The sequence below is a fragment of the Ostrinia nubilalis genome, chromosome 22 (genome assembly GCF_963855985.1).
Source record: "Ostrinia nubilalis chromosome 22, ilOstNubi1.1, whole genome shotgun sequence".
Lineage (NCBI taxonomy): Eukaryota > Metazoa > Arthropoda > Insecta > Lepidoptera > Crambidae > Ostrinia > Ostrinia nubilalis.
The window spans coordinates 2,773,904-2,798,554 of record NC_087109.1 but is presented as its reverse complement, the minus strand read 5'-3'; the positions used below and the strand labels follow the sequence as shown (position 1 = coordinate 2,798,554).

Below are 24,651 nucleotides of genomic sequence, written 5' to 3'. Positions count from 1 at the left end.
AACAACAGCTACTGGACTTGGTGACTGACGTAAGGGACGGGAGAGTCGACACCCATCTGATCAAGCCTGATCAATTTGAGGAGCAGCTCAACATCATCTCCGGCCAGTTGCCAAGCGACTTATCACTGCCTTGTGTCAACACACGTCATTGTACTCGGGGACTGTACAAGCTAGCGCGTGTACACGTTCGTTTAACGAGTACATACCTACTATTTGAAGTGAAGCTACCACTCATAAACAATGAACAATACGAACTCAACCGCATCATTCCTATACCACAAATAACTGAAAACAGAGAAAAACATATTGAATCTACATCAGAATACCTCGCTGTCAACCTAAGGAGAGACATGATAGTACTTCTGGAAGAGCGAGATGTAACATCCTGCATATCATTGCAAGATAACAAACTATTATGTGTTATAAATCAACCTATTTATAACATAAAAGTCGCCGACACATTGTGTGAGGCGCAATTATTAAACAATGGCAACTTATCGACATGCCGTACAAGAGTATCAAATTGCAACGACAAGTGGGTGCGATTACACAATCGCGGCGCGTGGCTATTCTCCTGTTGCGAAGACTGCACTACGCGCGTTTTCTGTCCAGCTGGAGTTACGTCACAACACCTACGCGGCACGGGAATCTTATCACTCGGCCTCGGTTGCATGCTGAAAGGAGACAGTTTCATCATTCACGCGCGCAATGACTACCACAGTGAACTAAAACTAACAACAAACGAAGAAACGATGTACATACGCGAATCGAGCATAAACCACATTCTCACCGACTTCAATCACACATTTGTCCCTGAAGACCACAAGGAAGCTCTAACATTACTGAAAAACAAAATTGACAACATCAAGGAACAACAAGAAGCTTTAAGTGTTCAATCACTCACACACGAGAAACACAATTATGTATTGTACTCTGTAATTGGATTCATCATTGCTGCATTCCTTGTGTGGGGGACTCTACGCTTAAGAAGAAGGTATCGAGGCTGCAGCGTGAACCGTCGAGAGCAGCAAGACTCGAGCAGCGCCGCGCAGCCACTACGCACGAGGCACAGCGAGCAGACCGCGGATATCGATAGTGTAGACGAGGTGATCGTATCTGCTGCTCGTAAACTAGATAAGGCGTCATCGCCATAAACTTTTATTTTTCTTCTTTTCTTAAAATTTGGCAGCATGTACGAGCACACTCGACATCTTATATTTCGCCGACACCGCATTTTACCGTCAACGCTTAACTCAATTGTTATAATATTTTTCAGTGCAATAAACACGCTCATCGGTGACGGACACTTTCATTTAACATTCCGCTCCCGAACAACTTATCCTATTTGTACTCAACAACTACATTCTAACTTAACAACATCAACATACTACTACTATCACCAAGTGTAAGGGAACTAACCCCTACACCAGTCAATTTAAATCTCTGAGCCTATGAAATCACAGTGAAATAGGCAAGAGATGGCAACCCCATGATCAACTGTTGCTGGGAGAGGGCCGCGGGGGGAAATCGTGCCTCACAATTGAAGCCTATCAGAGAGAACTACATAGAGTGGGTATAACCTTTTAATTACGATTGATTTTATGTTTCAACTGTCAACTTTTATTTTTGAATATTATCTACTGATTGCTAGTATAGGGCATTAGAAGAAGAAACAGATAGATAGAACACACTTTTTGTACACCACTCAAAACAAGAAAAGAAAAGGAAGAAAAAAACAAAAGAGGCGGCGAAATTTAAGAAGTCTTATCGCTTTAAAGTGAGTTATTTTAGACAACCTAGTTATAAAAATACCTACCTAGTCCTACCTAGTCAATTGACTTTTTATTTTATGCATAATAACAAAACTCCGACAACTCTTAATTGTTATTGCTGTTGATATATTTCATCATCGATCCTACGATGGAAAAAATTCGGAAAATCGATTCTGTTAATGCCCTAAAACTTTATTCCTTAGACAATTACTATGACCCATACACATTTAACTGATCGACACACTTCAAAATTGCTCAACCGCAAAATCTAATTCAAACTTCGTCCATAACGCACCCTTTTAACCTGTTAACGACTCAAATCAAGCCAAAAGCAGCCAATTAACAAGTATCCGGTTTATAATTGAATATATCGGTATACCAGCTCTGTATAGATCCAACTACCCCGACCAACAGGCGTCAGTACAACCCCAGAGGCGGTAGTGAGTGGTTGTGTGCGTGTCTATAGTTCCCAGGATATGCACAGGTAATAAAACACTCCTTATTTACTTATATTTAAAGTCTAAAATAACAATTTAGTTTATAAGAACTTAAACAGTGGGAGAAAAAATTATGTGGAGTTAGAAAATATGAAAATTGTGCTCAATAGGACATAATATTCGTCCTTAAAGGATCTGAAATGACACGTTTGATTTTCTTTCACGATTGATTGTAATTGACTAAAATGAGTTTTTTCTCAAAAGAGGTTATGAAACCAAAAAATATATGAAGTAAATACAAAATATTTATGTAGACATTGTATTGTTAAAAACTGTTTATCAATTCTCATTCGCTATTAGAAGAAAATAAGACTGATAACCTCCTCTCGTAGTTATTTGATTGGTTTCCGTTGAAAACAGTCACGTCTTTTTTATTGACATGAGCTATCTATCTCATGAAATCAATGGTATAATGTGACAAGTTGATCATAAAGTAAAGTTCTTTGATTAAGTTAGGTCACATAAAATAGATGATTTATAATGATCGTCTTTCTAGTTCTTTCGACCGTTGGATAAGAAAATAAAAAATAAGGAAAAACATGAACATTTTCTTTAAGTCAGGAGAAAGCTCCTGACTTAAAGTGCGTCCATCCATAGTTTTAGTATCAGTAAACTAATCAATAAAAAACTAATTTCTCTACAATCAAAATTAATATTCTATTCACATCGAGATGAGAATAGTATTGATTTTCAATAACAGCCATCAACGTGAAGAGCTTAGATTGTCTCTTGAACTATGAGTCACTGTTAAAGGGGTTTCCTAGCTTTCTGCCCGCGGCTTCACCCGCGTGGAATTTTGTCTGTCACAGAAAAACTTTATCGCGCGCGTCCCTGTTTCAAAAACCGGGATAAAAACTATCCTGTGTCCTTTCCCAGGACTCAAACTATCTCTATGCTAAATTTCATCAAAATCGCTTCAGTGGTTTAGGCGTGAAAGCGAGACAGACAGACAGACAGAGTTACTTTCGCATTTATAATATTAGTAAAGATAATTATGTTTTCTTCTGATGAACTATTTGAATAAAATAAAATAATTTCTATCTACTGTCCTCCGGGACTTCTCAACCATCACTAGATTTCAAGTGTGGTGGGATAAGTCCCGTTTCTATCTACTTTTTAATGAATGCCTTTTTCTTCGTCTCTTATCATGTAGATTATTATTACTCTTATTGTTGCCCATTCACTATTGAAAGATCGTTCTAACCAAAACATAAGTAGGCCAGTCTTACTAAATCTTACTAATAACCTGCATTAATCGAATTTCATAACGAAGCTAATACAATCATGATCTGACATGACTCATTGATACATAGACTTATTTACTTATGCTCGGTGTTTCTCTACGACATCGAATCAGAAATGAGGAGATCCGTAATCGAACTAAAGTCGCTGACATAGCCCAACGGATTAGTAAGCTGAAATGGCAATAAGCAGGGCATATAGGTACAGGGTGTAACAGGGGGGGTGGATCATCGTAAGTCAAACGATGGGGGACTTCAATACCTATCGATATAACCCCCATGTATGTTCCGCGATTTTCAATGGTTCCATAGTTATTGAGCGTTTGACTTACGATGATCCACCCCCCCTTGTTACACCCTGTAGTACGCAGAACTGACGGCCGATGGGGCAGCAAGGTTCTGGAGAGGCCTCGTACCGAAAAGCGCAGCGTAGGACGTCCACCCACAAGATGGACCGAAGACCTCATAAAGGTAGCGGGAAGGCGCTGCGCGCTGGATGCAACCGGCCATTGTGGAAATCATTGGGGGAGGCCTATGTTCAGCAGTGGACGTCCTGTGGCTGAAATGATGATGATGAATTACTTACTAACTTTTGGTACCAAATAAATGTTTTTTCTTTCTTTCTTTATAATTACTATCACTACATATCATAAAACAAAATCGCTTTCCTGTCTGTTTGTCCCTGTCCAACGGATAACTTTGAAACGAATTTAAATGCGTTTTTTTAATAGATAGAGTGATTCAAAAGGTAAGTTTTTAAGCATAATACATTGTAACTGTGCTAAGCAGAGGCGGGTGCTAGTAATTCGATAAATATCTAGGTTTAAAGAACATTTATTTCTCATTAAAAACATTACAGTCACTTACATGAGAAATTAACAAATTTTATGTAGGTAGATAATTTACAAGTTGTCCAATAGCCAGAACAAGCAGATGTACTTCTGCGGGAACCGTCCTAACAAACCTGTACTTACGTATATCTCATCTTTTCTCACCCTAGAACTAGGCCTTGGGCTTTTTTAATGAAAATAATTAATATTGTATTCTTATTTAAAATATGGCCAATTCAATATGGCAGCGTAAACTTCGTATAACGACTCTTGTTTTAAACTTAGAGCTATTCTAGGCTTCTGATATGGCTGATCAAACAGACAGCAACTTTAAGCGTGGGCCGTAAAGTTGTATTTTCATTGCCACGGGTTGTGCGTGGGGCGCTTTGTAGACGCGATTGTATGAGTGGGAGGCTCGTGCATCCTCCGAATGGGTGTCTCATACAATTTTGGGATCATTTACTAACTAATAGTCCATTTAACCCCTCATGCTTAGCTAAATATACTTGTGTTACGAGTGGGTTCATCACAATAATCTAAAAGTCAACGGAGTTCGAACTACCGAACTACCATCGAAGCGGCAATGAATACCTTTAGTTATTGTCGCCTCCATTCTCTGGTCATCATCGGGTCTGGGTGTTTTCTATGTATAATATGTATGTATTTAAGTATTTAAGTATGTTTATAATTCCGTTGTCTAGTGCCCATAGTACAAGCTTTGCTTAGTTTGGGACTAGCAGCGCAGTGTAAAAAATGTCCAAGGATATTTATTTATTCTTAAAAATAACAAGTTTTTTTTTTATAAATATCCTTGGACATTTTACACTGCGCTTCTAGTCCCAAACTAAGCAAAGCTTGTACGATGGGTACTAGACAACGGATATAAACATACTTGAATACTTTTTTTTAATACATACATATTATACATAGAAAACACCCAGTCCCATAAGAAACAAATATGTTCATGCACACAAATGTTTGCACTGTGCGGGAATCGAACCCACAACCTTCGGAATAGTAGTCCGTTTCGAACCACTACACCAAACGGCCGACAAAAGGTTAATAGCGGATAGAGGAATGAGGACATGGAATCCTTCTTGAGAGAGAACTTGTTCATTGAATACAACCTTTCATCCATCTTTAATCTTAATTCAAAGCGTCTTTAATATTCTCCTTGATATATTTATAACAGTAAAATAAAAAGGCATATACGCGTACGTAAAAAGGACATCATCCATTTTGGTCCAAAATCAAAAGTGCCGGCCAAAAAATAAAAGTGCTGTATTCTGATAGAATACGTCCGCCTTAGCATTTATTACTATGGCACCAAAGCTGCAGCACCACTGTGCATCGTAGCATTTGAGTTCTAAAAATATATGAAACGACTGACTTTGATCTCAAATACTACGACGCACAGTGGTGCTACAGCTTTGGTGTCATAGCACAGAATAATAATAAGTACTACGTACAGAAGTTTTACTTCGCGAAGGTATTTAAAAAAAATGTATGCTCAATGTCATTAACAATATGGTGTAATTTAGCTTGTCTCAAGAGTCAAGCAAGTTTGTCAGAAGTTTTGTTGACAAACGTCAGTGATCGGTACTGCGCCGAAGCTATAGGGCTGACTTCGGTAAAATGATGTGACGTGAGGTGCCAATCTGCAGAAAATGGCGGAGGAAATACATGATTTAGCATGAATTATCATGAATAATATTAACTACTTATTTACCTCTCAGTGTCTTCAGGCAACTTAAAAAAGTACATTCTGTGTTTTTATTATTATTTAGGCAGTTAAATACTGCACAGTATTTAGTACACCATTTTCTTTATTTTTCCATCATACACAAGAAAACGCGTGCGTGAGTCAATGTTCGCTCGTATGTGAGGCCTTGTCGAATAGTACTCTTGTAGGGGGCAATCGTGCGTGTTTTGTTTTCGATGTAAACTCGCGGAGATGAACAGGCCTGGTCATAGTAACAAATGCTAAGGCGGACGTATTCTGTCAAAATACAGCACTTTTTATTTTATTGGCCGACATTTTTGATTTTGAACAAAAAATGTATGAATCGTCGATGAATTTTAGATCTCAAATACTCGACGCACAGTGGTGCTACAGCTTTGGTGCCATAGTAACAAATGCTAAGGCGGACGTATTCTGTCAGAATACAGCACTTTTTTTTTATTGGCCGACATTTTTGATTTTGAACAAAAAATGTATGAATCGTCGATGAATTTTAGATCTCAAATACTCGACGCACAGTGGTGCTACAGCTTTGGTGCCATAGTAACAAATGCTAAGGCGGACGTATTCTGTCAGAATACAGCACTTTTTTTTTTATTGGCCGACATTTTTGATTTTGAACAAAAAATGTATGAATCGTCGATGAATTTTAGATCTCAAATACTCGACGCACAGTGGTGCTACAGCTTTGGTGCCATAGTAACAAATGCTAAGGCAGACGTATTCTGTCAGAATACAGCACTTTTTTTTGTTGGCCGGCACTTTTGATTTTGGACCAAAAATATATGAAACGTGGATGATGTCCTTTGTTCGCTATTCAGAACGGTAGCACGTTTTAAAATATTTCAAACGTCGGATTCCGCAAGAGTTGCGACATTTTCCGACAAAATTGCTCGGATATTTCACGAAAAATTGTGACAGATTTTTGGTATAGATTGTCCTTTGTCTATCCACCCTTTTTGCCCTTCATTTTTCAATGACAGCCGATGAAAGTAATCATTTTTTGGGCGATTTTTTTTGGGGCTTAGAGTAGGCGCACACCGTTGATTTTTAGTTAGCCGATAGTTGTGCCCGATTTTAATTTGTATGAAGAATCGGCAAAATCGAATCGGCGTAGTGTGCGCACTCCCATACATGCCCATACTGATCAACTGCCCGACTAAACTATCGGCCGACGAAAAATCAACGGTGTGCGCATAGCATAGGTTAAGACTTGATCACACCTACCGAGTGGACAGGCGAGACAGTAAAATGATACTAGGCCGAGAGAGTTGGGTGAGTCGTCAAGTAGCTGTCTCGCCAAAAAACTCGGCGGAGCGCACTCGGCGTAATGTTAACACACCGAGTACTCGGCCGAGAGCACTGTCTTGCCCGTTTTCTCGGGACGTGTGATCAAGGCTTTAAGCTCACATACTGCGAGGCTAACATAGGAAGGCTTAAATTCAAATTCAATGATTTTGTTTTAGCTCACATACTGTAAAGTAGAGATCAAAATTTAGTTCTGAGGGTTGGATTCTCATCTGGGACTATAATGGTCAGACTGTTGACGATCAGAGTACAAAGAAGTTAAGTGTTGTTTTAGGAATGTTTCATCATCCTGTTTTGTCCTCTTAAGTAGTAAGCCAAATCCTACGTTTGCTTGCTGCAGTGGAGACTAAATAACCTGACGATGATGAGGATTTTAAGAAAAAACAAATAACTAAGGGAAGAAATGAAACAGTGTCACGAAAACTTTATGATTTGTAAGTTACGTATTTTATATCTCGGCCACGATTTCCAATTCAAAATTATAGTTGTATAACAATCATACTTTTAGTGTAGTTTAACTGTTATATCAGGACTTCTTCTGTTTAAATTAAACACTGGATGAGTTGTTCCACAAAACTTTCTCTTCCATAAACTACAGAAGTTTGTTCCAAAAGTTTGTCAGAGATTTGTCTGAATTCTCGCTTGGAATTTATTTCTGATGGTGTGCAGTTTTCCAGGAATTATTATGCTTAATTTATTTTATGTGCTTTGTCCCCCAGTTTATTGTCGTAGTCGTAGTTCGGATTTTATTATAGGGCTCTTTTCCACTGACACGTCCCGTTTTTTACAGGATTCCGTTTATAAGAAACTTGTTTTAATTATAAAATTGACACGAACATCCCGCAAAAAACTGATCCAATCGAATTTAGAATTTGAATTTCAAACACATACTTGTGTATTCTCACAGCAGTTCAAATTTGCGGGATACTGCATTACTGTATCCCGCAAACTGGATTTCCGTGCGAAAGGCCCCTAAAATTTAAAATTACTGTTTGCTTATCATTCTTTCATGCGTAAACAGCTTCATCAATTTTCAACACTATTTTATGGGAAAAATGAAAAAGGTTAAATCCGTGTTGGAATTTTGTACGAAAATGAATCTTTTTCCAATGTGAAATTTCTTAAACAAGCTTTTGATGATTTATACGAGTGTTGATCACATAATTTGCGAAAAAGTTGTAACACCAAATATCCCGGAAAGACAAACTTCTTTGCTCTCAGAGTAACCTATTGTAAGAGCAAAACTCCAAGAATAAAAACCTGAGGTGGAATTGTGTAAAGCAATCGTAATCATTTGACAGTTCATAACGTACGATAAAGTCAGTTAAACAAAGCGTTTGACAGAATGATCGTACGTTATGAACTGTCAAATGATAACGATTGCTTTACACAATTCCATCTCTTGATGTGTTAATGTGTCAGGTACAGGTGAAGCAAACAGAAACCGCGGGTAGAAGTATAAATTAAAACAGAGCAGTAATGACAAATAAATGCCCGTTAACGTGTCGACTCGTTTATTCACAATAAATCATAAGGATTAACCGAATGAAATTCAGTGATATGAATTTAAGCCCGCTGTTGGTCACATTTAACCATTTTCATTATTTAATGACGATTTTAATGTATCAAATGCGGTTTAAAACAAAATTGCCGCTTCTGTAGTAAGTAACACCACCTGCTTGAGACCGTGAGGTCCCAGTTTCGATTCCCAGTGGAGGGCTTGTTCTAAGGCTGGTTTTAGTGTCACGCAGCCCGCTGGAGGAACCGCTCCGCTTCCTAGCAGTTCATACAGATGGGCTGTGCGGAGCGATCCGCACTGACAGTCCACGTGACACTAAAACCAGCCTAAGTCCACCTGGCTAGCTACCACCATCTTAACTAAGTCTGTCGCCATAGCAAGAATTTTAACAGCATTGTTGTGTTCTTCTAACAGTAGATGTAAGATAGCCAGTTCCTCTGTAGTTAAGGATTTCGGGTGAAGTTCGTTCTTCCTGATCATCATCATCACTTTCCATCAGGTGAGATGCAGGCCAAGAGCATCCTCGTTATGGATAAAATATTCAAGACTGTTATCGTTTCACTACTTTAAAGGTTCAGCCAAACCAACGCGTACACGGGACTATTCCCACCTCTCTTTCCCACCGCTGCAACTCCTGTGAAGCTAGGATCTACAGCTTGACCGCCAATAAAAACCCAACCAGTAAAGGTCAAATTTGTCCCGGGGGAAAGTTAAACTGTCATTGGACCAAGGCGTCCAGCCTGGCGATGGCGAACATAATCTGATCGTATGAATTTGTAGTGATGACTTCACATCAACGCGTCCTGTCATTGGTCGTGTGTCCTGTCATTGCCCTATGCACGCGCAGTGATCGCCATCGCCGACGCGATCTGCACGCGTTGGTTTGGCTGAAGCTTAAGACTTAAAAGCAATATCATTAAAATAAATATTCCAGACACAATACTCAGGTATTATTCGAATTCGGCGTACGTTTGGATTTCACAATAATATCTCCATGTTTTGAATACGAAATGTCTCGAGACACTCAATAACCAGGTGTTTGTAATATTTTTCGTATTATGATCGTTTTGTTCGGTACAATATTTTATTGAACTCTTTTCAGAAAAAATACTGGTCTGATTAATTTAAATACATACGTCATGTACAAAATATTTTTACTCGAGAATGATAATATATTTATATTAGGCGGTTATCACACTGCGCCGCGCTCCGCCGCGGAGCGCGGGGCAACAGATATAATCATTGTATGCAAGTACCTCAGTTTGTATAGAAAACACGCGCGGCACTCTAACACTGACAACGCGTCCGCGCGCGTGATTTTTTATATGAAAATCACGCGCTCGCGGCGGAGCGCGGCGCAGTGTGATAACCGCCTTATTATTATATCTTTCGCCTGATTGATAAATTACTTTCGTTCTGCCTCAACAGTCCTTTAACATAAATGTAAATGAAATCAGTGTCTCATTTCTAAGAATTCGACATATAGCAATGCGTTACTATAATATTAGCGGTTTTTGCGACTTCGTACGCGTGAAAAACCCCTATCATGGAGGGGTATGAAAAAAGTTTGCGTCCTATTTTCAGACCTACCGAGTAACACACAAAATTTCATAAGAATCGTTCAAGCCGTTACGGAGAAATTTTGTTACAAACACCATTAGATGCAAGAATTTTATAATATTTAGATCTAGAAACTACGAGTATGAATTCAGTGTTTTAACCGACTTCAAAAAAGGAGGAGGTTCTCAATTCGAGTGTGTTTCTTTTTATGTTGTTGTTGTGTACTTAGTAAATGTGTTATCTATCTTTTTTAAAGTTTATTTTATTACACCCTCATTTGTCATCTATTACGGTTTTCACCATCCTAGAGTCGATCCTTAAATTCCCCTCCTTTCTTTCATCCCATTTATTTCGTAACATTTAATTTACCCCCGGGTTTGCCAAACCGAGATTCCCCGTTTTAGGGTTCCGTAGTCCTGACAAGGAACCCTTATAGTTTCGATATGTCTGTCTGTCTGTCTGTCCGAGGTTTTGCTTGAAAAATATTGGCACTAGAGAGGTATGTATATTAATTACGCCGACAAAACGGTAAAATAAAATTTTGAAGTAAAACATTTTTTTTTGGGTAGCTCCCCTACATGTAAAGTGGGGATGAATTTTTTTTTCATCTTCCACCCCATCGTTGGATAGGTCTTTTAAAATGGCTTAGGGGTTTCTAAGACTATTTTTCCATTTATTGATTGTTTGCAAATTATTAAAGTTTAAAGTGAAAATTAGTTAGTTTAGGAGTAATAGTCATTTAACTCATGTATTATAAAATTTCTTAACTAGTGAAAATTCCTTAGAAGAAAATATGAAAAGAGACTTTAGATGAAGTAATTGCTTGCTTCTGAAATATATTGTGTTAACGACGGACAACTACGGAACCCTACACTGCACGTGGCACGACACGAATTTGGCCGGTTTTTTTTAAGTTACACCCTCATTTGTCATCTATTTCGCCATCGTAGAGTCAATCCTTAAATTCCCTCTTTTCATACCATTTATTTCGTAACAAATCGAATGACAATTAATTTACCCCCGGGTTGCCAAATCGAGATTCCCCTTTTTAGGGCTAAAAAGTAAAAACATAACCATCGTAACTATAATTACTAAGTTAAAATTTCACGGTCATTTAAACGTGGAATATTTGATCAGTATTTGTTTTATGTATGGGCGGCATGTTCCGAGGAAATGGTTCAATAGGAATCAGCATTTTAGTTGGAATTATTGTCAATGATAGAGTTTAAATTTAGACTTCCTGAAAACCCAATGAAAATTGAAGTTATATCAGAGTACATATTTAGGGTGAGTTACACCAAAATACTTTAACCGTAACTATAACAATAACCGGTGTTTTTTGTATGGAGTTTGACAGATTTTTGACAAATAAAACAAAAACCCATTGACTCTACATGTTACATTGTATAATTTTATTGGAAATTAATATTTTAAAGGCTTTATATCTCTGGAGCTAAGGAGCTTTTTACGCGTCCCATAACATTCACAATGTTAACCCTAACAAGTGCGAGGGTGATACAACCATTTTAATACTCTGGGGAGTTTGACGCGGGAATATCGATTTAAAAGGAGTGCCTTTCTTTATATTTGTTGTTCATTTAACGACACAAATGATCACATAAGGGCTCTTTCTCGCGATAATCCAGTTTGGCAGTATCCAGTTATGATCCCGCAAAACTGTGTGTTTGTAATTAGAATTCCAAATTCGAGCGGATAAATTTTTGCGGGACACTGCAAACGGGATCGTGAATGCTATTATTGCATTGCAACGCGTATACTACGAAAGTATTATTTGGAAGTTCCACAAAAAATAATTCTGAAGATATTATGTTAACAATTTAATCCTCTTCAGAAAATTCGCACTTCTTGTATCGCGTGACTTGAAAAAACTGATGGATGCTACATCCCTCCTGGTGTCAGACTTACACATCTGACGAGGGTCAATCTCAGACTTTTACATGCCTCTGACATGGGTCAATCGGACAACCTTAAATACTCATTTAAGCTCAAAATTCTTTCTTTTTCGGACAATAGTCATGTGACTTTAAAGCCCAGTTTTTGATTCATAGTTAAAATAACAAATTGTTAAATTTTGCTACTAATGGTTAATATTAACAAAATGTTAACTAATAGTTAAAAATTTACTAAAAGTCAAGCTAACCATTGTTCGAAAAACATTTTTTTCGTATATTTAACCACTTGTCATTTGACATCTGATTCTGTCAAATTTGACTATTGGTTAATTTAACTACGAATAAAAAACCGGGCCTAAGGGCCACTTTTTCGATCCGTAGTTAACCAATTATTATCAAATTTTATGACAATGGGTAAATATTTCGAACAGGATACTAGGCCTATCTGGAATGGAATATTTTTCTCCGATTTCTGAAGACTTGACAAATATAATTCCATCTCTTTCTTTTACACGCGAAAATTATCTTCCGTCTCGTTTGGATAAGATCAGTAAAACTCGAGCATAAATTCGTTAATAACTTTCCGGATTCGGAGAGATTCATAAGCTTTAACTAGTGTTGTGTTTGGGAGAAATTAATTTTGTCGATAGTCAATAGCGATTTTTCTCCACCAAATAGCTACTACAGTAAAATACACGTTTAGTTCTTAAAAAATAAAATCTCGGAGCGATTTAAAGGTTAGAAATATACCTAATTGGATACACTACAGTTGATTCAATTTAAATACCACTGGTCTCTTTTATATTTTTGAACAAAGAAAGAAAGAAGAAGAGTCATATTCACATAATATAAGCCGCACTAAAAGTTTTTCAAAAATTTACATAGATAGTTACAAGCCTATTCTTAGTCTTATATTAGTCGTTAATTTATTTTCTCTTTTATATTTTTGAACAAAGAAAGAAAGAAAAAGAGTCATATTCACATAATATAAGCAGCACTAAATTTTTCAAAAATTTACATAGATAGTTACAAGCCTATTCTTAGTCTTATATTAATCATTAATTCATTTATCGATACATCGACAGTTAATTAATTGAATTAATTGTTGTCACGAAAAGAACATCTCTCGTCTGAAGTTTGTTTCAACAAATAAGGGAATGGTGGAAAATACAGCCAGATTTATTTTATTATTTCGAGTTGTTATTGATCCTACTCAAGGGGGATGACTTAGGGTGTTAATTTTTATGTCTGTTACACAAAAATAGGTTAGTATTAAGCTTTAATACATAACTAGGGTTTCCCGCGGTTTTACGTACACATGATTTAGGCAACAGTTCGATTTGAAAAAATCTATCGGATTCACATAATAATATGAAGGATTTTCATTTAGAAATACATTTTTTTTTATGTGACAGGAGGCAAACGAGCAGACGGATCATTTTGCGATAATGTTGAAACTGTCCACTTATTACGGTCCATGAGATACCGCTGAACGGACAAAAGATGGCAGAGGCATTAAAATGGCATATTAATAACCTTAAAAACCTGCTGAAAATGAGCGTTCCTGTGTATTGTAGGTACTATTCGGTCGTAGCTAATCTGAGTTGGGTTTTAGGCACATTTTTAGACAACATATTATTATATTTTTGTGCCAAGCAAATGCATTTTATTGTTTTTTATTGGACGCAATGATCTGCCAATAAGAGTAGGTATTTTCATAAGTATTTCAAATAGGTACAACGTCTTAATATAAAAATCATTTTCGAACCGCCAAGACAAGTTTATGTTATAAAATTATCACTTTACGGGATTTTACAACAACACTTTTATAACGGTAAATAAGATATTTACCCTCCCGACGTTTTAACTCGGTTATTTATTTATTTATAAACACTGCACTTTGTACATTATTATAACACTTTTAAGTCAAGACAAGTTTATGTTACCATGCAAAGCTCCCAATTATTATCCCGTCATTAATACTGAGTGTTATATTTTTCAAACGCTACATTTTATATAACACTTCCAAGCCAAGACAAGTTTATGTTGCCAGCAAAGCTCGGATATTGTCGCCGCTTGAAGAGCTTTCAGAGGGGTTTCATCCTCGAGTGCCGACGCGCGAGCTGATTGGATTCGATGCTTACTTTTATGTGGATTTTTCAAGGAAAACAATTTAGTTTATTTTGTTTCTGATAAATTAGAGAGTTTTAAAACTTTCGCGTTCGATTTCAATTAAAATGCTGCAGCATCGCAACCGAAACGTCAAGCTGTGAGTACATAATGTAACTCATTAATAAATATGTTAAGACCCGTGTCTCAGGCTGGGTTGCACCATCTTACTATAACTTTGACAAACGTCAAAAAACTGTCAAACTCCATACAAAACCACCGGTTATCGTTATAGTTACGGTCAAAGTTAGTTGGTGCAATTCAGACTTACTATTTTAAATTAGAGAGTATTCCACTACATAATAAATGACATGATGATGATGATTCTGAGATTGAATGAAAATCGCGTGGAATTGGAATATCATTGAAGCTTGAAACTTTGATTGGATTTAATCTACCTGTTTCTTTCTCTAAGAACTTTTCCCATACAAACTTTCATTCACAGATTACATAAAAGTCATAAAACTCATTTATTTTTGCAAATAGGCCTTTAAAAAGCACTTTTACACGTCCCAGTATTAATCCTACCACTGCTTCGGGACAATAAATGGGCCAGTGCTGAGAAGAAGCAGCGCAAGAAACTCAGTCACTAACAGAACTTTGAATCTGCATATTATCTCCTGAAGCCTTTATTTCCCATCTGCCCCCTTCAAGCTTGCCACCTGGGTCGAGGTTGGCAATAAATAGATGGCGTTTATATTCCCATCTGCCCCCTTCAAACATTGCCACCAGGATGGTTGTTAGCACTATGTATGTTTCTATGTAAACGTTGTACATAACCAATAATAGTGTACGATTCGATGACACTAATATACGACGAAAATACCTTTTGTGTTGTGCGTGCTCATAAACTTACCACATAATGGTAAAATTCCCCAATTTCGAACAAACAAAAGTGCAAAATCCATTGATGAATTCATTATTTTGGTTTTACTATGGTCACCTTACTCAATGAGGGCTATCGTTTTAGCGCTCACCAGTTAGCGCCACTGTAGAGTAAGGTCCTGTCACTTGCTAGTAGCGAAGACAGTGGCACCAACTTGTGAGCGCTAAAGTGGTAGGAGGACTATCGCATTTGCACTTATCAAGATGGCGCCACTGTAAAGTAAGGTCCTGTCAATCGCCAGGGGTGCCAACTGTTAAGTATAAAAACGATAGCCCTCATTCAGAAGATTATTAATACTGATAATAATAAATTATTGTGAAAAATCCAAAACATTAAAATAACGGTATCGTTATAGTCAATGAGCTGCTGTCATAGTGACATTGACGTATTGTCAATATCACACTAGGATCAAACGTGAGAATAGAGGGACGCGCGGAGACGACTCCGCGCGCTTTTGTGCTAAGTGATGAATTGTATTTAAAATATGGCAATTTAGTGTGAAAGTTGAGTATTCAGTGTTTTATATGAGAATAGATCGACCGGCCTCTAATAATACATTCTCAGCATAGATATTATAGCCCGTATACGTACAAGACATAAGAGTCCCTCCATTATCTACAAGTCAATCCCACTTTAAATATCGACAGACACATTAAAGGTTATTTCGTAACGTCCAAACGATTTTATAAATAGCTCGTAATGACCGATTTTCTTTTACGTCACTCCGGAATACACAGAGTAGAAAGGGACAGAAAGATTACCGACAGTCATGTCAGTTTTCCCAGTCTTGTAAATAAGGCTTTCACTGCCTTATCTAAACACTCAAACCTCTGAACTGATTGCGCTGAATTGGCACGGTATGACGTATCTATCCGCTACGAAAGGATTTTCCGAAATTCGAGTGGCCAAAATTCCATAAAAAATTGGATCCCCAACTGAAATAGAGATCAAGTTCCACGCGGGTAAAGCCAAGAGTAAAAAGCTAGTTTTATAAATACTGGTTTCAGACTTCAATCCCTAATTTTCAAGTGACCCCTATGTAAACAAAATTCCTGTTATTTGTTACCATCGGGGTTACTTAAAAATTAGACATTGATTGTGAAAACGGGCATTAGCCGCCTTTAGTGGCTGGCATTTCATTTTTCCAATTTAATTTAATTGAACAGTGAATTGTTTTTAAGTTATGTTTATATAAACTCTTTAAAAAAAAAAACAAATTGTAAATCATTAAATCACATTAGACCAAATAAATGGATGTCGGAAAAAACAAAGATCAATTTGTCAGGAGAGACAAGTGAAAATCTGGGAAAACAAATTACTAACGAGGAACACAAACCAATTTATTGTGAGCAGAGCAGTTTCAATGTTCCTATATCCAACCAAAAGAAATCTAAAAATTAAAACCGACTCCAAAAAACCTACACTAAAAAAGTAGAAAAATAATTACTAATTACCTACTTATTTATTACTAGCGGCCGCCCGCGACTTCGTACGCGTGGATCTCGTTTTACCTCCACTTCATCTATTTACGCGGTTCAGATTTTTTCATACAATTTTTTTTTCCCGCTAACTCCCGTTCCCGTGGGAATTTTGCAATATCCTGTTGTAACTAAGCTTTAAGTTTACTAAGGTACCTGCATGGCAAATTTCAAGCGTCTATCTTACGCGGTTTAGATTTTTTCATACAAATGTTTTTCCCGCTAACTCCCGTTCCCGTGGGAATTTTGCAATATCCTGTTGTAACTAAGCTTTAAGTTTACTAAGATACCTGCATGCCAAATTTCAAGAGTCTATCTTACGCGGTTTAGATTTTTCATACAAATGTTTTTTCCCGCTAACTCCCGTTCCCGTGGGAATTTTGCAATATCCTGTTGTAACTAAGCTTTAAGTTTACTAAGGTACCTGCATGTCAAATTTCAAGCGTCTAACTTAAGCGGTTTAGATTTTTCATACAAAAGGATTTTCCCGCTAATTCCCATTCCCGTGGGAATTCTTAAGTATCCTATAACCTGCCCAGGAGTACGAAGAATAATTGTACCAAGTTTCGTTAAAATCCGTCGAGTAGTTTTTGTTTCTATAAGGAACATACAGACAGACAGACAGACAGACAGACAGACAGACAGACAGACAGACAGACAAAAATTTTACTGATTGCATTTTTGGCATCAGTATCGATCATTAATCACCCCCTGATAGTTATTTTGAAAATATATTTAATGTACAGAATTGACCTCTCTACAGATTTATTATAAGTATAGATGACGAATTATTAATATTTATGTAGGTATACCATGATTGATACTTCTGGAGTCGGTGCCAAGATTATGAAACATGTAAAGTTTGCCTGCACCGACTCCAAAAGTATCAATCATGGTATACCTACATAAATATTAATAATTCGTCCTAATAAATAAGTAGGTAATTAGTAATTATTTTTCTACTTTTTTAGTGTAGGTTTTTTGGAGTCGGTTTTAATTTTTTTTATAAAATTTTACTTATTTCTTGCTTTTTAGTTAACTAATTATTACCTTGATGTTACCACTGAAGGTAGGCAGTACATTGAGACCATATTCTTAATGTATATTATAAAAAAGTTCATCCCCAATTTTCCACCCTTGGGGGTGAAATATTTTCTTCAAATTAATTCACATGAAACCACTCTTTTGATAATACCTATTCAACAAAAAAATAATCGTTCAAATTGGTTCATAATCGGCGGAGATATTGCGTATAAAAAAGTTCATCCCCAATTTTCCACCCTTGGGGGTTGTTTTTTTATTATTAAATTTAAATGGGACCACCCTTGAGGTATTACCTATACGCTGAAAAAAGATTTGTTCAAATCGGTTCATAATTGGCGGAGTTATCGCGTAACAAACATAGAAAAAAAAAAAAAAAAAAAAAAACATACGGGTCGAATTGAGAACCTCCTCCTTTTTTTGAAGTCGGTTGAAAACAATTGAATTTATAGCGAGCTACGAATATTTAGAAATGATTCCGAAAGACACCGCCTACTCAAATTCTCTGTTTTGCCCAAGATCAGCTGGAAGATAATGCCTCATGGCATTATGCTCAGCTTTTGTACCTCGTATTTTTATGTTGTGTGCAATAAGGATTTTTAATCTAAGGTTTTAACAAATGTAGAACAAGGCAGGTATTTGACCACAATCACACCTGATATTAAGTGGGATGCAGTCAAGGATGGCATATACCTTCGAAACACTTAGTTCGAGCTGGCAGAATGTCGTCAATATAGGGATGGTACGCTAACCTACGTCTGGTTCCCCAGCAGTGGCGGCGTAGCATGGGTTGGCACCCAGGGCGATCACCCCCCCCCCCCCCCATTTTGGGGTTACCCACCGATTCGAAAATTGAAAGACAATCGCACCCCATGACATAGACCGCAAATTTGCCATGCAGATGAGTCAGTGAGTACTAATCTGCGCGACTTGTGTCACCCCCTGATGCTTGGCACCCGGGGCCGGTGTTTTCTTAGATTTATTATTTAGACGTACCCTACTGGGTCTACTGACCCCATTTGCACTCGTGACAAAATAGCTGGACCCATAATGATCCTAATTTTGTAACAGCTGAAACTTTTAAGTGACATTACCATTTGGTGAAAAGGAATTTTTGGGAGCTGAATTTTGAGGTCATTAGGTCAATTGACGTCACAAAAATAAACCGGTAACTGTTACCTTTAGTCAAAGTATCCCATTATCTACAGATGGCGGCAATTCAAGCTTAACTTCCATCTTAAATAGGGTTTTAAGTGCGATTTTTCAAAAACAATGCACAATTAATAGTCTAGTGCCCGTTTTCACCATCAATCCCTATTTTTTAGTGACCCCTATATAAAAAAAAATCCTCTTATGTGTTACCATATGGGTCACTTAAAAATTAGGGATTAATGGTGAAAACGGGCATAAGGGCCTCTTTCACCATCTACTTGCTAAGTAGTGGTAATCAGGAAATAACTAATTGGAATTCTACTCGAAGATGGTAAACGAGGTCTGATAATAATAAGTCACTAATGCCCGTTTTCACCATCAATCCTTAATTTTTAAGTGACCCCCATGGTAACTCTTGATATGATTTTTTTCATAGGGGTCACTTAAAAATTAGGGATCGATAGTGAAAACGGGCATAAGTAAATCCTTCCAAGGATTCATTGTCTTAAAATATTTTAGTTATTCAAGAAAACTGAACCAAATACTCAAATAAAACTTTTTCTTTTAAAGAAATGGTTCCTAAAAGTCGAGATACCTCTTGTTATAGCAAGTCCTTTATTACTTCAGTTCTGGTTAGCAGTTTTTATAAGCTCTGTTTTAAATCTAGAGCTCCAAGAATTAATTAAATGTTATTTACGTCTAAAAACAATAATAGGAAATATAAATTATAATATTGTGATCTCGTGGTTGAACTCTATAAGTACCTACCAAGCATCTTACGTCCGTATTCACAAACGATACGTGCTTAAGTGAAGCAGCAAATCGAACGCACAGCATCGAATAGAGCTCTGTGATTGGTTCGTATGTGACCGTGTGCATCCACGCGCACTGTGAGATCTCATAGTAATGTTTGTGAATACGGGCGTTAGTTTCCACATAAAGGTACGTTTCAAAAAATATTTACCTACTCGTAGTTATGAAAATTCAAATTCTTTACACTGAACTATCTGCCATGATATTACATAGGTATAGCTGGTTAATTAAAAAGAAAACGACGATGATATCTAAATATACAGTGTGAGTCACGTTAAAGTGTACATATGAAAATAGATGAAACTAGACCTATTTTTATCGACAAAAAATAGTTCAAAAAATTTTTGAGATTTTTTTTAATTTTTTTATAGACTTTGTTTTCTTCCAATTACTTATTGTAAAGAAAACGTAATAACTTTTAAACTAAGAGGTATATCCTGATAAAATAAAAACAATAATAATGCTAAATAACAGGCAATACTAAAACAATACATAAAATACACAAAAAATGCCAACAAATAATAAAAATGATACTTTTTGAAAAAAATCTGCTTAAAAATTCGTATTTTTTTGGTTATTTGATAAATTTCTCCAAAAAATGCCCCCATAACAGATGATTTTTATTACTTTTTATTATTCTATATCGTATTATTTTTGTAAAACTAAAAATCGCATGTCTCTATCCCTATCACAACATTTGCTATGATCGTTTGAACAAAGGCCTGCCACCACATTTTTCTCCGCTACAGAGACAATTTTATTTTTAATTAAAATGCTTATTTTACTTCGAAATCTTTTGTTTTTATTTGAAATCTAACTTGTCTTTATCAAAATTACAAATCTAGAGTCACTTTCAGTTTCGTTGTTAACGAAGCGTTGAATGGCGCGCCCGGAGAGGCTTAGTTCAAACGATCATTGCAAACGTTGTGATAGGGATAGAGACATGCGATTTTTCGTTTTACAAAAGTAATACGATAGAGAACAATAAAAAGTAATAAAAACCACCTTGTTATAGGGGCATTTTTTTGGAGAAATTTATCAAATAACCAAAAAAATACGAATTTTTAAGCAGATTTTTTTCAAAAAGTATCATTTTTTATTATTTGTTGGCATTTTCTAGGTATTTCATGTATTTTTTTAATATCGCCTGTTATTTAGCATTATTACTGTTTTTCTTTTAAATCAGGATATACCGCTTAGTTTAAAAGTTATTACGTTTTCTTTACAATAAGTAATTGGAAGAAAAAAAATTCTATAAAAATTAAAAATAAATCTCAAAAATTTTTTGACATCTTTTTTATCGATAAAAATAGGTCTAGTTTCATATATTTTCATATGTACACTTTAACGTGACTCACACTGTATATAACTCAAAGGTGACTGACTGACTGACATAGTGATCTATCAACGCACAGCCTAAACCACTGAACGGATCGGGCTGAAATTTGGCATGCAGGTAGATGTTATGACGTAGGCATCCGCTAAGAAAGGATTTTACGAAACTCCACCCCTAAGGAGGTAAAACGGGATCCGCGCGTACGAAGTCGCGGGCGGCCGCTAGTTTAATATAAGCAACTTACAATAAATACGAATAATGCAAGTTAAATAAAAGCTTGTAAAAGCTTTTCTACCAGTGCTATCGCAAGTTTTCTAAAAAACTAGATTTCCGTAAAAAAGCTAACTAGGTCGTTACAGAGACAACACAGACAGACGGAACGAGTTACGGGTAAAACCCTGATAAATTGGTCTCCGTTCTGGAGCGTATTTACAAAGTATACTTCCACCAAAGCAGTTTGAAAGCGCTACAAAATATACAGTACCTACAAATGCTACGAACGCTATGAGCACCATGAAGGTACGAAATATACTCTCTATAAACGCGGTACTATTGTAACAGTATTTAGTATTAATAAAATATACTTCAATTGAAGCATTTTGAAACGGCTACAAAATATGTATACAGGAGATACAAGTGCTACAAATGCTACGAACATTGATAACGCTGACTGTTTAGTATACTTTCTATAAACGCGGTACTATTGTAACAGTATCTAGTATTCAAAGTATACTTAAAATTGAAGCATTTTGAAAGCGCTACAAAATATACAGGAGCTACAAGTGCTACGAACGCTACGAATACGTGAATGTGTAAACGAAAATACTTTCTAAAAAGCGGTGCTAGTGTTACAGTATCTAATAGGTACTTACAAAGTATACTGACGCTGCAGCATTTTGAAGGTTCTACGAAATATACAGGAGCCACGAATGCTGTAAACGCTACAAACCCTATGTATGCTGTCTACGAAATACATAGGTAATCTACTTGTCGTGAATAATAATCTAGATTTATTTTTAAAACTTCTGAGTTATGATAAGAAACCCGAGCTAACTGTGTATTTTATTTATTTATTTATTTTAGGAATTACAAACAAATGTGTTACAGAAATTAACTTATCTACTAGACTTATGTATTATTTATGTGGTAACATGGTAACATTTTCTGGTTTGAATAGTGAAAGTTAATAATGGTTTTTCTATCTTTAAATCATCATCGCCGTCATTATCGATATACACGAGAAATCAAGTCGTGTGATAAAATATTATCGACTTTAATGTACCTATATTTTGTAAAAGCGCCGCCGCGTCTTCTTTGGAATTGGCTTAATTAATTATTCTTTAGAAGAATCTTCGTTAATGGATCCAACATTCTTTTCACCAACTTATTAAATGAAATGAGCGCAGATTTCTTTGGATATTCCATTCATAATACTATGAATAGACAACGCCATATCAATATGAACAGTATGGCACACAATTTTTTTGAACTACAAAGTTGTGATAATTTGGTTATTATAATAATTAAGCCATCAAACTCCAAGACGTCACATAAGACCACGTAACAATTGATTTCCGTTGAGTTTCGATTCAAGGGGCTTTAAGGGTTAAAATTAATTTTATTTTTATGAAAGGAAAGGAAAAGCGTTCTTAATTGCATCATAAAAGGCAATCATAGGCACTTAAACGAACATTACTTTTTTTATCTAAATACATATATCTTAAAAGTGACTGACTGACTGAACGCACAGCCCAAACCACTGGACGGACGATCGGGCTGAAATTTGGCATGTAGGTGGATGTTACGACGTAGGCATCCGCTAAGAAAGGATTTTACGAAACTTCACCCTTATGAGGGTAAAACAAGAACCACGCGTACGAAGTCGCGGGCGGCCGCTAGTAAGTTCTAAAACTCGACTTCAATCGGTACTATCTCTGTCCAGTTTCACAAAAAAGTCTCGAAGCTATCTCTGACAGGGCAGTAAAAAAACTTCTGCCATCGCTGAAGTTATAGGGCATTGTTTGTAGAGTTCAAAATCCACTTAGCGGTGTCTCTGAGACCAGCTGCAATACCCAGGGTTGTTAATGTCTTAAGTAAACTCAATTCAATCTCAAGATATAGGTTGTCCTAAAAAAACAAGCTTCGGATGCCCGTTTTCAATATCAATCCCTAAATTGTAAGTGACCCCTGTGGTAACATATAACAGGAATTTTGTTTTCATAGGGGTCACTTAAAAATTAGGGATTGATGGTGAAAACAGGCAGGAGTGTCCTAAAACGCAGGGAATGTTGTGTGGAGATTCGAATCAACGTATTGACTAATAGGTCAATTCAATATTTAGTTTTATATTAATGTCATTATCTTTCACATAACGAATAATCAGCTCTGTACCAGTGCAGCTGAGTGTTAGTTAAAATCAATCAGTTCGTTCCAGCCTTACTTAAAATAACTACTAACGTATTCGTAAATCTTTTATTGCAAAGTGGTAATAATTTTGAGATTACTGAAACAGACATTTTTCAAAACAATATCACAATATTATAATATTAGAAGCCAATATAGCCGAACGGTGAAGGGGTCGGACTGGCCGACACGTGATCCGGGGACGCGGGTTCGAATCCCGCCGCCGCTCGACTATAATATTGTGGTGAGCCCACTCGTGACACAAGAATATTTAGTTTAGTACGAGAGGCTAACGGGACTACATAATATTAGTTTTTGGGCAAGACAAATTGTGGTGTCTTAAATAAAACACTGGTATATGTTCACTGTGTAAGCTAGTGCAAGCACTGACGTCCGTCCCGTGTGGCGGCCCGACTACGACTGACTCCCCACCGCGCCGTACTAGTCAGTGTTGCCATAGCGCACACTCTTTATTTGTGTAGTAGTACACCACACAAATAAATAATAATTCAAAAAAATATATTAATACCAATAAAAATGTGGTTTCCTTCTGACTTGGTGAGCCCCACACAACCTACCTTGTCCCCGCAGGATAGGTATGCGATTCAACGCATTTTTTCCCCGTAAAAAAAGGCTTTAGAACGTAATTATACAACTTTGGCACTTTATTATAAACATGTGCAGTGAGCCATCTATGTTGGTAGCATCGACCATCAATGCGGTTTCCGTGTAAACAAAGTTATTTGTCATGTACCCCGTTTGACGCGGGGTGAATTTGCACGTTCGGATACACGTGGAGTTTCGAACAGCTCTAAGCAGGCTTAAAATTATTCGGGATTCTATGATACTGAAAGCTTTAACAAACGTCAAAAGTCTCCTAAACTCCATACAAAAAACATCGTTATTGTTATTTTTTCGGTTAAAGTAAGTTAGTGCAACTCAGCCTAAGACTATAATACCACAGTATGTACTTGAAATGAAGTCAAATGAGT

General features: G+C 36.6%; 1 protein-coding gene across 1 annotated transcript in view; it reads left to right on the top strand.

Annotated features, from left to right (window-relative positions):
- Nucleotides 1-2,222: 2,222 nt before the first annotated feature.
- LOC135082860 (facilitated trehalose transporter Tret1-like) overlaps nucleotides 2,223-24,651 on the top strand; it is a 110,747-nt gene continuing 88,318 nt past the window's right edge. Inside the window, exon 1 of the mRNA XM_063977620.1 lies at nucleotides 2,223-2,256. Within this exon, the coding sequence (XP_063833690.1) occupies nucleotides 2,249-2,256 (8 nt within the window). The 5' untranslated portion in view covers nucleotides 2,223-2,248. The remainder of the gene's footprint in view (nucleotides 2,257-24,651) is intronic.